General features: G+C 44.9%; 1 protein-coding gene across 1 annotated transcript in view; it reads right to left on the bottom strand.

The window, feature by feature from the left end:
• LOC149435475 (natural cytotoxicity triggering receptor 3 ligand 1-like) overlaps positions 1 to 10,670 on the bottom strand; it is a 67,145-nt gene extending 56,475 nt beyond the window's left edge. The window contains exon 1 of the mRNA XM_089662624.1: positions 10,553 to 10,670. Coding sequence (XP_089518750.1) covers positions 10,553 to 10,610 — 58 coding nt within the window. The 5' untranslated portion in view covers positions 10,611 to 10,670. The remainder of the gene's footprint in view (positions 1 to 10,552) is intronic.
• Positions 10,671 to 13,008: the final 2,338 nt, after the last annotated feature.

Genomic DNA, 13,008 nt, shown 5'->3' with positions numbered 1-13,008 from the left:
TAAGAGCTAACAAACTCATTGACTATTTATACACTGATACTAATGGCAATTTAAAAAGCCACAGATGTGGGATATTAACCTTGAATTGGCATTTTAACCTCTGTGTGTCACCTTGTGTATCTGTACCAAGGCCAAACATTCCAGGGTATGTAAACCTTTGATCATGGACATTTGGGTGATTGTTGTTATCATTATGATTTAAAAAGGAGCCAAACAACTATCTGATAATAAATGGCTTCATATGATCATCATCCTTCAATAAAAGAGCATTTTCTGGCATGATCAGTTATATTTTCAATATCAATGCCAAAATTTCACAATTTCTGCCAGGGGATGCAAACTCTTGAGCACAACTGTATGTTTGATCCTCCTACAATATAAATTAGAGTGTATAGCATACAAGTACCACCGCACGCTGTTTCACCTCCAATGTGAAAGAGACTTTTGCACAAGTCCCTGCCCATCAAACATGCAACTGGGTGCACAGCACAGCCTTGAAGAAATCTAAGACCCTCAAGAAGGCACACAGTGAATGCCTCCCCTGGGCCCAAAGAGTCCAGGCGGGAAGATTTTGGACAAAACTCATCCAGAGTCAAGCCTGGGTACAGCAGACTGTGATCCAACTGAAGCCCTGCAGAGTCATTTTATAGGCGATCAGTCAATTAAACAACACTGCTCAAAAAAATGAAAGGAAGACTTTGAAAACCCATCAGATCTCAATGGGGAAAAATCTCCTGCTGGATCTCTATACTGACATGGAGGGGTAATGTGTTAGGAATGTAAGGACGCCCCATCATTTGATGGAAATGAAAATTATCAACCTACAGAGGACTGGATTCAAAATTCAAAAACACCCCAAATAAAAAGTTAAAAAATTATGTAGCAGGCGACTCCATTTCATTGCAGCAACTCAGAATGGTCCTCAGTAGTTCGTATGGCCCCCATGTGCTTCAAGGCATGCCTGACAACGTCGGGGGAGGCTCCTAATGAGACCACAGATGGTGTCCTGGGGGATTTCCTCCCAGATCTGGACCAGGGCATCACTGACCTCCTGGAGAGTCTGAGGGACAACCTGGCAGAGCCGGATGGACTGAAACATGATATCCCAGAGGGGTTCTATTGGATTTAGGTCAGGTGAGCATGGGGGCCATTCAATGGTATCAATTCCTTCATCCTCCAGGAACTGCCTGCATACTGTCACCACATGAGTCCACCAGTCCTCCTGTAGGGGGCCTCAGGACATTAGGGGGGCCCAAGCAGCTGGGTGAATCGAATGTTGACAGGGAGGGTGATCAGCGCTGGGGGGAGACAATTACTGGAACTGATCCCCTATATGGCTCTCTATGCAGCAACTTCTCTTCTCCCTCCTGTTGGCTTTCAGCTGCTGTGAAGAGAGCCATACAGGGGATCGATTCCAGTAATTTTCCCCCATCGCAACCATCATCCTCCCTGTGCACCATATGTTTCCCTCTGCTGCCCAGGCCCCTTGTGTGCTCCCACCCCTGCAGTGCTGCCAGCTTCCCTCCTCTCCTTCCACCCGGCAGCTGCAAGCACACAATAGGATCCTTCAGGACAGAGGAAAGGATCCAGTAAATATGTTACATTTACTAGCCCCTTCCTTTCCTGAATGAACGCAATGAGTGATTGGTACCAATCACTAAATGTGTTCAACCATAACTGAAGCATAGTAAACTGTGTTTTTTTTTGGAGGGTGGGGACCCTGTCAGGTTGGTTGTATGGGGCCCCATGGTTTCTCTGCTTCTTTTATTCCTTCTGTTGTGTAGGCATCCTGGGCATTTATCATATTTTCCAACTCCTCCAACCTGGATCAAAATGGCCAATAATATCCTGACAAGAGAAAAATTGATGTACAGTATAGCAGCCACATAAAGTAAATTATGGAGTTATTGGATTAAAATGATACTAAAGTCTTGGGGTTTTATTTATTTATTTATTTATTTTTAAATAACAAACATGTCTATACCTACCTACTCTGTAATAGTTTTGCACAGAGCAGCCCCGATTCTCTTCTTCTCATGTCCCCCAACAGCGTTCCTGGCCCCTCCCTCCTGTCGGGTGCCCCCAGAGTAAACAGCTTGCTATGGGGGCACCCGAGCAGGTGTACTCCTAAGCCGCTGCACCGTGCGTCCATTCACTCGCAAAACCACAACTTGGCCCCACTCCCTTGTGATTGACTCACTGGCTGTGATTGACAGCAGAGGGAGCCAATAGCTTCCACTGCTGTCTCCGCCAATGAGGAGGGAAAGTCCCTGGAGAACGGAGGCTCTGGTTGACATCGCTGGATTGAGAGAGGGGCTCAGGTAAGTATTAATGGGGTTTGGGGGGGGGGGCTGCTGCACACAGAAGGATTTTTACCTTCATACATAGAATGCCTTTAGAACCACTTTAATACTCTTCCAGTCATAGCTCCAATAGCTTTGAAAATGGATAGATTGCTCTCTTAATACTAAAAATCCATATTGAATATACAACAGAGCTGATCCTCCTACACATAAGGATGAGATTGAAAAATCAAAGAAGAGTGGTGTGCTGATGATGGATAAATGTCAGGTCTTTGGCACTTCCAATGGCAGCACAGACTTTGCTGCCCTCTAAGGGTCGGGGAAACCCAGAAGAATCTCTGTAAAATAAGGGAAGAAGGGCGCACCAGCCTAGTGCATTACCTGAGACAAAAACTTTAATAGTACAAGAATAAGTACATACTCACAAGCAACTGTGATAACAATAGTCCAAAGCGAACCGGTCACCAAGTCAACTCCCAAACTGCGAGAGGACCCTCCAGATCCTCCAGCATTGACTCCAAGGAAGAGAGGAGCACCCCTTGAAATGCGTCAGCCATCCAGATCCTTGTACTATTAAAGTTTTTGTCTCAGATAATGCACTAGGCTGGTGCGCCCTTCTTCCCCCATTTTACATGAAGATGAGACCCATATTTTGGGATATTTATCACTTTCCCTATTTCTAATTCTTTTGACATTAGACGATGGGAACAGCTTCTTGATCCATCTCCTTATTTCTACATAAATGTCATCTTATCAATAACTGATGTCTATTGGGTGTTGCATTTCTCTATCATGTGTATCTTCTTGGTTTCTGAATGATATGTAAAAGACACACATTGTATTGCACATTGCTCCAATTGGTTATGATAAGCCCTACCAGCAAATGTTTCTTTTGTGTACGCCCGATGTTGGGGCTATTGTTGGATTGTAAGGTGGGGGCTTTATTCTTTTGGGGAAAAAAAATGATGGTAATTTACCTGTAAACATGTTAAACTTTCAACAAAAAAAATCTTGTCCAGTTAGCATTAATTACATTTTGATCTTTTTATTGTAAGTACCGGTGCTTTTCTATAAATGCAGTTTGACTTACTGGAAAGCAAGGGGCCCAAAATGTTATCTCCCAATAAAATCAGCCAATAATACATTATTGCACCTTTCTATCTGTCTATGTTAACATTAAAATCACAAATAAAACTAAAACCTTTTTGTTTCGCTAAAAGTCAATTTCTAGTTTGATGTTTTATTAATTCCATTCTTTCCTTAAGTTCTACTTTGTAAATCTTCTTTTCTTTTATTACCGTTTCTGCCTAAACCTTCCTGTTAGTAAGTTTTGTTTCCGATAAATAATTTTCTTGTTTTACTTGCTTTGACCTTTACAAATCTTGTCGAAACTCGTGAGTTGTTGGCAGATAGAGAAGAATGTAACCATTCCTGATTGTTTCTTTAAAATTTGTATTTTCAGGAATTTTATCTTCCTGTACACATATCTTCCTATACACATCTTTATATCACATCTTCTCTCATTTTTGATAATGTAAAGCAAAAGCTAAAAAAACAAATTCATTTTTATTCACTTCTTCTAAAGATAATAAAAGGGATCTCTAATCTCTTCACTAAATTATAAATATGTAATCTATGAAACGTTTGTCTTGTAACGTATACTTGTGCCTATTTTTTCGGTAGATGATTTTTCTCTCCCATTTATCCATATAAAAAATTGGAAGACTTGGTGAAAATGTGGCTCCCACTGCTGCTCAGACATTCTGTGAATTATACTGTCCACCAAATCAGAGATGATGTTCTAAACAAAAACACAAGTATTCCATAACATATTCTTTCTGTGCTGGAGGTCTCGGTCTCTCTCTCTCCCACTTCAATGCCTTCCTTATGTTGGATAAAAGAAGAAGGAAACATCTGCTGTAGAAAGTATACAGCGAATCCCTTCTCATAATTAACTTTCTGTAAATATTTAATAAATGTTTTGTATGCCTAAGATATTTATATAAACATATAAATAATTGAGCGTTATCACAAATAAAATGTGCCATCTTGATATCACGCTGCTGCAAACACCAAATGTGTGTTCCTCACATAAACAGAAACCAAAAAAATAAAATACAACTATTGTGCTGCCATAATAATATCATATACCCAATGATTAATAAATATTCTTGTGCAAATTGTAAACACCTTCACTTTCAATCATATAAGCCAGGGGTGTCAAACCCAATTTCTTCAAGGGCCGCATCAGCATTATAGTTGCCCTCAAAAGGCCGGTTGAATCTGTAAGACCATATAAATGCTCCTTCAGCGTTACCTATAAGGCTACGTTCACACTAGCTTTGTCAGCAGGCGTCAGACAGGCGTTTGGGAAGCATTTTTCATGCTTCTGAACTGCATATGAAAATTCTGCACATGGCAGCACATAGTGCTGTTCACATTGAAGCGTTAGCAACGCGTCGTGGCAAAACTGATGCCTCATGTCGAGTCAGGAGGAGTTGAAGCCTCCCATTCAAGTCTATGGTGACACTCCTGAAGCACCTGGCAGGCGTTTGCGGAGCGTTAATACCATTAAACTTCATTATAGGTGTTTCTGGTGCAAACGCCTATCAAATGCCCCACAAATGCGCATAGGGCGTTTGGGGAGCGTTAAAATGCTTCCCAAAGCCTGTCTGATGCCTGTCAAATGCTACAGTGAGGAACAGAAGTATTTGAGCACCCTGTGATTTTGATTTCTAAGTTCTCCCACTTAGAAATCATGGAGGGTCTGACATTCACATTGTAGGTGCATTCCCACTCTGAGAGACAGAATTTAAAAAACAAATTCAGGAAATCACATTGTATGATTTGTAAAGAATGTATTTGTCTTGCACTGCTGAACAGAAGTATTTGAACACCTGAGAAGATCCGTGTTAATATTTGGTACAGAAGCCTTTGTCTGCAATTACAGAGGTCAGACGTTTCCTGTAGTTCCTGACCAGGTTTGCACTGCAACAGGGAGTTTGGCCGACTCCTCCACACAGATCTCCTCTAGATCTGTCAGGTTTCGGGGCTGTCGCTGAGCAACACGGAGTTTCAACTCCCTCCAAAGATGTTCTGTTGGATTTACATCTGGAGACTGGCTAGGCCACTCCAGAACCTTGATATGCTTCTTACGGAGCCACTCCTTGGTTGTCCTGGCTGTGTGCTTCGGGTCGTTGTCATGTTGGAAGACCCAGCCACGACCCATCTTCAATGCTCTGACTGAGGGAAGGAGGTTGTTGCTGAAAATCTCACAATAAATGGCCCTATTTATCCTCTCCTTAATACAGTGCAGTCGTCCTGTCCCCTTCGCAGAAAATCACCCCCAAAGCATGATGTTACCACCCCCATGCTTCACAGTAGGGATGGTGTTCTTGGGATGCAACTCATCCTTTTTCCTCCAAACACGACGAATGAAGTTTAGACCAAAAAGTTCTACTTTGGTCTCATCTGACCACATGACTTTCTCCCATGCCTCCTCTGGATTATCCAGATGGTCATTGGCAAACTTTAGATGGGCCTGGACATGTGATGACTTGAGCAGGGGAACCTTCCGTGCAATGCATGATTTGAAACCATGACGGCGTAGTGTTCTACCGACAGCGACCTTTGAAACTGTGGTCCCAGCTCTCTTCATGTCATTGACCAGCTCCTCCCTTGTAGTTCTGGGCTGATTCCTCACCTTTCTTATCATCAGTGATACCCCACTAGGTGAGATCTTGAATGGAGCCCCAGTCCGAGGGAGACTGACAGTCGTCTTTAGCCTCTTCCATTTTCTAACAATTGCTCCAACAGTTGATCTATTTTCACCAAGCTGCTTGGCAATTGCCCCGTAGCCCTTTCCAGCCTTGTAGAGGTCCACAATTTTGTCTCTGTTGTCTTTTGACAGCCCATGGTAGTAGTTGGCGTCTGACTGACTGTGGGGTGGACAGGTGTCTTTAAAGAGCTCAGACAGGTGCTACTAAGTTAGATTAATGAGTGGAGTAGAGGTGGCCTTTTTGAAGGCACAGTAACAGGTCTTTGAGAGCCAGAATTCTTGCTGTTTCTTAGGTGTTCAAATACTTCTGTTCAGCAGTCCAAGACAAATTCTTTAAAAATCATACAATGTGATTTCCTGAATTTTTTTTTTAAATTCTGTCTCTCAGAGTGGGAATGCACCTACAATGTGAATTTCAGACCCCTCCATGATTTCTAAGTGGGAGTACTTGCAAAATCGCAGGGGGTTCAAATACGTCTGTTCATCACTGTATAGTGGCGTTTGGCAGGAGTTAGAAATAAAGTCAACTGTGAACATAGCCTAACCCTGTCTCCTCTTTCTGTAGGGGTCCCCAAGGTTCTGTCCTTGGACCCCTTCTCTTCTCCATCTACACCTCCTCTCTAGGTCACTTGATAAACTACCATGGCTTTAAGTACCATCTCTATGCTGATGACGCACAAATCTATTACTCCTCACCCTTTCAGTCTCCGTTCGCATTATTAACCTACTAAGTGACATATCATAATGGATGTCACTCCACTTCCTCAAACTAAATATTTCCAAAACTGAGCTCATACTATTCCCTCCAGCCCGTACCCCCTCCCCTGACTTCTCCATCAAGAGCAATAATACAACCATCAGTCCCTACCTCATGCCAGGGTACTAGGTGTAATTCTAGACTCCCATCTGTCCTTTCATCCCCAAATCCAATCACTGTCCAAATCATGTAGACTTCACCTCCGCAACATTATTATTATTATTATACAGTATTTATAAAGCACCAATGGTTCATTACAAAGTGGGACAGAACATGCGACAGAACAATACCAATACAATACAATACACAAGGGGTTCGAGGGCCCTGCTCTTTCGAGCTTACAATCTAGGAGGGAGGGGATGGTGGCACAGGAGGAGATAGCTGTGGGGGATGGAGTGGTAGGAAGAGTGGAGGAGGTCGGCAAATTAGCAGGGGGTGGGGTAGGCTTCCCTGAAGAGATGGGTTTTCAGGGTGTGCCTAAAGGAGAGGAGAGTAGGTGATAGTCTGATGGGTTGGGGCAGGGAGTTCCAGAGGAAGGGTGACACCCTGGAGAAGTCCGGGAGGCGGGCATGGGAGGAGGAGACCAGGGAACTAGAGAGAAGGAGGTCTTGTGAGGAGCGGAGTGTGCGTGTTGGGTGGTAATTGGATATTAGGTCGGTAATGTAATTTGGGGCAGTATGGTGGACAGCTTTGTACATCAGTGTTAGGATTTTGAATTTCATCCCTTGCGCAATCGGAAGCCAGTGGAGGGATTGGCAGAGGGGGGTGGCGGAAACAGAGCGGTTGGTAAGGTGAATGAGTCTGGCTGCCGTATTCAGGATGGACTGAAGCGGGGATAGCCTGTGGCAAGGCAGGCCAGTGAGGAGGGAGTTGCAGTAATTGAGACGTGATATGATGAGGGAGTGGATGAGCTGTTTAGTGGTTTCTGGGGTTAGGAACGTGCGTATTTTTGCGATGTTGCGGAGGTGGAGTCTGCATGAGTTTGTTAATGATTGGACTTGGGGCTGGAAGGATAGGTTGGAGTCCAGAATGACACCAAGTACTCTTGCCTGCGGGGCCGGGTCTTGGGCGGGTCTCCAAGATACGGCCGCTCTTAACCTCAGAAACCACTAAGCAACTTATTCACTCCCTGGTTATCTCTCACTTTGACTATAGTAACTCCCTCCTCATTGGCTAACCTCATCGCAGGCTATCCCCTCTTCAGTCTATCATGAATGCTGCTGCTAGACTCATCCACCTTACTAACCGTTCCATATCTGCCACCCCTCTCTGCCAATCCCTCCACTGGCTTCCCTTTGCCCAACAAATAAAATTCAAAACATTAACAACAACATATAAACCCATTTTTTAACTCTGCCCCAAATTACATCAGCAATCTTTTCTCCAAATATCACCAAACCGTCCTCTCCGCTCCTCGCACGACCTCCTGCTCTCTAGCTCCCTTGTCTCCTCCTCCCATGATCATCTCCAAGACATCTCCAGAGCCTCCCCCATCCTCTAGAACACTCTACCCCAATCTATCCGACTATCGCCTACTCTGCCCACTTTTAGGCGATCTCTGAAAAACAATCTCTTCAGGGAAGCCTATCCTGCCTTCAGCTAATAACGGAATCTTCTACTCCTCCTACCAGTCCATCCCCCACAGTTATTACCTTTTGTACCACCGGCCCCTCCCTCTTAGATTGTAAGCTCCAAGGAGCAGGGCCCTCCTAACCCTCTTGTATTGAACTTTACAGTTGCTGTATCGTCTTCCTTTATATTGTAAAGCGCTGAACAAACTGTTGCCACTATATAAATCCTGTATAATAATAATAATATCTACTCTTTATCATATTAAATAATTGCCTCTGCAATTGATAATTACTTGTTGTAGTAATAACTTAAAAGAGAAGTGCGAGCTTTTAAAAAAAACAAACTCACATTCTCACCTAGGTGGATGCAGCATCAGTCCGAGGCTGGGCTAGCTGCGGGTCAGGCATCTGGGTAAGTCCGGACAATAAATGCGGGATCCCTCCAGAGTCTGGACCGGCTGAATGATGTTAGCTGATAGAAGACTTTAGCCTGCTGTCGGCTTAATATTAGTCGCAGGAGTGCAGAATAAAGTGCAAGTGGTTACTCATTAGACAAATATTACAAGCCCTGTTTATTACATTAACTAGGGGAGGCAGAGAGGTGGGGGTGCTGTGGTTGCACAAAATCCCCAGAATCTGTAGGAAGAGTTGCGGGGAACACATGAAATGGCCACATTTGGCCTGTGGGCCTTGTGTTTGACACATGTGATATAAGCAATAAAGTCTCTCAAAACATATATACAGCACGAAGAGTTCCAAGAATCAAAGTTTTTAAATTTGTTTTTCTTGTTAATGAGGATCTATGTGGACTCCTGTTGGTGAAGTACTCCCACAATCCCAGTGCTGTCACAAATGCAGTGTGCACCACCACCAGTGCTGAATAGGTGGACTCTCACCTTATGACATTACCCTACAAATTATAATAAGTCAATGTACACGTTTCTTAGTCTTTCCTCTCTGGGCAGCTCTCGCACCAATCTCAGGTTCCCTCCTTCTCTGTATCATCCTGGGCTCTCAATATCCTGTACCGCTGTAGCACCGCAGTCACTCGAAATGTAGACTCAGAACCACAGAAAGGCAACCATATTGTAGTACATTAAAATCGTCACAATTATTAAAAATTACACTGATATGAGCACACTGACGATACGCGAGGGGAGGAGCCAGGTGAGAAAGAAGCCGGATGAGAGAGGACGCTGATTACAATCTGTGAGCCCTAATTTTCTATTTTGCGAATGACTAATTTTATTTATGAGACTTTATTGCTTATATGATTGAAAGAGAACGGGTTTACAATTTGCACAAGAATATTTCTCCATCATTGGGTATATGATATCATTATAGCAGCACAACACTTGTATTTTATTTAATGTTTGGGTAAATGCCAACAATGGCTGGAGATAGAGGTCCACATACTCCACCAACCTCTCCATTATGGAGTTTCTGGAGTTTATTATCAGCCTCCTTGGTGGATGTTCAGTTTAAATGTATTTTTTCATGCGTAATAAATCACCACTGGGGATAGCAGTAGCCTGTGCCTGTGGGGCTGGGCCACTAGCTGGATGAGGACAGCTGCTTGCTCCAGTCTTCTCCAACCTGCCCCTTCCCCTACACAAAATATTCCGGACCTCAGACTTTTTTTTGTTTTTGTTGGTGAATTTCCCCTTTAAAATCCACAATAGATCCAAGTTCAGGTGATGTCATTAACTGGCAATTAAAACAGCTTTTTTTTTAAATGTCAGTTGCGTTCATTATACTGATGTGCCCCTTTACAGGCATGTTAAAGGCACCCCCCAGGCATGTTATTTCAAGGAATTTCGCAATTTTAATGTTTTGCTCAAAGCATTATTACAATCTCTGCATCCCACCCCCCATAGGGTATTTAAAACTTTTTTTTTCCTGCGTTGGTAAATGATCTCCAGGGCAATGCCATGCCTCCTCATGCTAGTTGTTTGACAATCTCTTGTCTACTTACTTAGAAAATGGCCATTTGCTGATTTCTACAATTTGCACCCAGAATGGAACCCGGGTGTGTTGTGTTCATCAATAATAGTAGCATTGCATTGCCAGGGAACCTCCATTGTCCGGCTCTGTAATGTATCCTCAGGTACAATGACATTATACACAGAAGAGTGACACTGACCTGATCCCAGGAGGAGAAGAGAGGAGATCACATGTGCAATTTTCAGCCTGCTCCTCATTGTTCCATCCGTGCCGGATCCAGTCCAAGAGAACTGTGAAAGACGTCTGAGCTGCACAAAGTAACGAGTCTTGTCTGAACCTTGTTTCACTTTTACCTTTTTAGACAGAACAGACTCTGATCACATGATGTCATCATAACCTCTTACACTGTACATGTACCAAAAGGAAGAGCACAGAGACAAAAGGTATAGAAGAGAACATACCAATTGTACAAAGTAAAAAAAACAAAACTGTAACAATTTGATACATACTTTTTGCAACAGGGTCCTTATTTTAAGCTTTAAGATGTTGCCTCTCCTTCTGTTTCTCAGTGAAAGCTCTTTAAATTGATATTAAACCCAAAATCAAACGTGTGTTATGTTGTAGCTTACCAGCGCATTCGTTTTCTTCTTTAGGCTTTCTTTCTTCTATTTCCATCTGGTAAGCCAGAGGGCCAGTCTGATGTTTTTCAAAGCACAAGGCCTCTAGCAGAATGGATCAGTTTACAGGAATTAGGCAAACCATTTACCACTGGCAGGGGCTATTAAAGTGATTATCAAGGCTTACTTTTTTTCTTTTTTAAAATGACAAACATGTCTACACTTACCTGCTCTGTGTAGTGGTTTTGCACAGAACAGCCCGGATCCTCCTCTTCTTGTGCTCCTGGCCACTCCCTCCTGTTGGGTACCCCCACAGCGAACAACTTGCTATGGAGGGGCACCCAAGCATGCACACTCTCCAGCCTCTGCTCCGTGTGTCCAATCACCCCCCCCCCTTCTCATTGGATCACTGGCTGTGATTTACAGCAGCAGGAACCAATGGCTCCCACTGCTGTCTTAGCCAATGAGGAGCGGGAGTCTCAGGATAACCAAGACTCCAATGCACATCGCTGGACCGAGAGGGGGTTAGTGTCAGGGCAGGGCTGTGGAACGGACAGGTAGGCCTAGTGGCAGGGTAACGCACTGACTGACGACAACCACCACCCACAGACCGGAGTCCCTCAGGGCGCGGAGTCTAAGTCCCAGGCTGCCCTTCACCAGGGCCCCTGATGGTGGGGATGGACTTGACGCAGCCAGGAACCAGGTCGCGGCCCCCGAGACACCCCGGCTGCGGTAATGGCCGCCGCCAATGGCGTGTAGCTTTTAGGAATGACAATAGCGTAGTCAGGCAGGCCGGGTCGACAACAACGGGACAAAACGGTACAGAACAGTAGACGAGAATCACAGGTCACGGGCTGGAAGATGCCGTGGAGATTTATTCTGGGCACAGATCGAACATGCCGCTACATAAGAGGCGATGTCGGCATGGAGAGTTGGCCACCAGAATAAACGAGAGACGACCCAAGACAACTGGTTCCTCCCCGGATGCCCGGCAGTTTTGGAGTTATGGTAGGTACGCAGCAGACGGGTGCGCAACCCCTCGGGTACGAAACATCTACCCTCCGGTCTCTCAGGAGGAGCGTCAGTTTGAGCCGCCAAAATCTGCTCCCCAAGGGGAGAAGTCAGACTGGTGCGAATGGCAGCCAGGATCTGATCCAGAGGTATGACCGAGGTTGGCTCAGAGTCCTCCCTGGACAACTCAGAGTATTGCCGCTATAATGCATCAGCCCTGACATTCTTGGAACCCGGCAAATAGGAGACCACATAGTTGAACCGCGACAAGAACAAGGCCCATCTGGCCTGACGGGGTGTCAATCTCTTGGCCTCCGAAAGATAAGTCAGGTTCTTATGATCAGTAAGAATGAGGACCGGAACCGCGGAGCCCTCGAGCAGGTGCCATTCCTTGAGAGCCAGAATGATTGCCAACAACTCCCTATCTCCAATCTGGTAGTTGCAGAGGAAAGCTTCCTGGAGTAGAACCCACAGGGAAGTAGTGGTCCATCGGGCGACCGACGTTGAGACAGGAGAGCGCCTACTCCCGTCTCGGATGCATCAACCTCGAGGACGAAGGGCAATCCAGGATTGGGATGAGACAGTATCGGAGCTGAAGCGAAGGCAGATTTCAGAGCCTCGAAAGCTACGATGGCCTCGGATGGCCACTCGTGAGTATTACTGCCCTTCTTGGTTAGGTCTGAGAGAGGCTTTGCCAGCATGGGGAAGCTCCTGATGAACTTCCGATAGTAGTTGGCGAAACCCAAAAAGCGCTGAATGGGCCGAAGATCATTGGGACGAGACCACTGCAGAACCGCCGCAACCTTCTGAGGGTCCATGGAGAATCCCTCCGCAGAAATGATGTAGCCCAAAAAGGCAACTTGGGATCTATGGAATTCGCACTTCTCGAGTTTACAAAAAAGTTTGTTCTCATGTAATCGTTGCAGCACCCGCTTGACATCCTGGATATGGGACTCCATGGAGGCAGAGTAAACCAGGATGTCATCCAAGTAAACTACCACGCACTGCTGCAACAAGTCACAAAGGA

This window comes from Staurois parvus, unplaced genomic scaffold, assembly GCF_062004578.1.
Source record: "Staurois parvus isolate SC_StPar_1 unplaced genomic scaffold, SC_StPar_1.0 ptg001505l, whole genome shotgun sequence".
Taxonomy (NCBI): domain Eukaryota; kingdom Metazoa; phylum Chordata; class Amphibia; order Anura; family Ranidae; genus Staurois; species Staurois parvus.
Note: the sequence above shows the minus strand (reverse complement) of the source record. Positions and strands in the feature narration are given on the sequence as shown.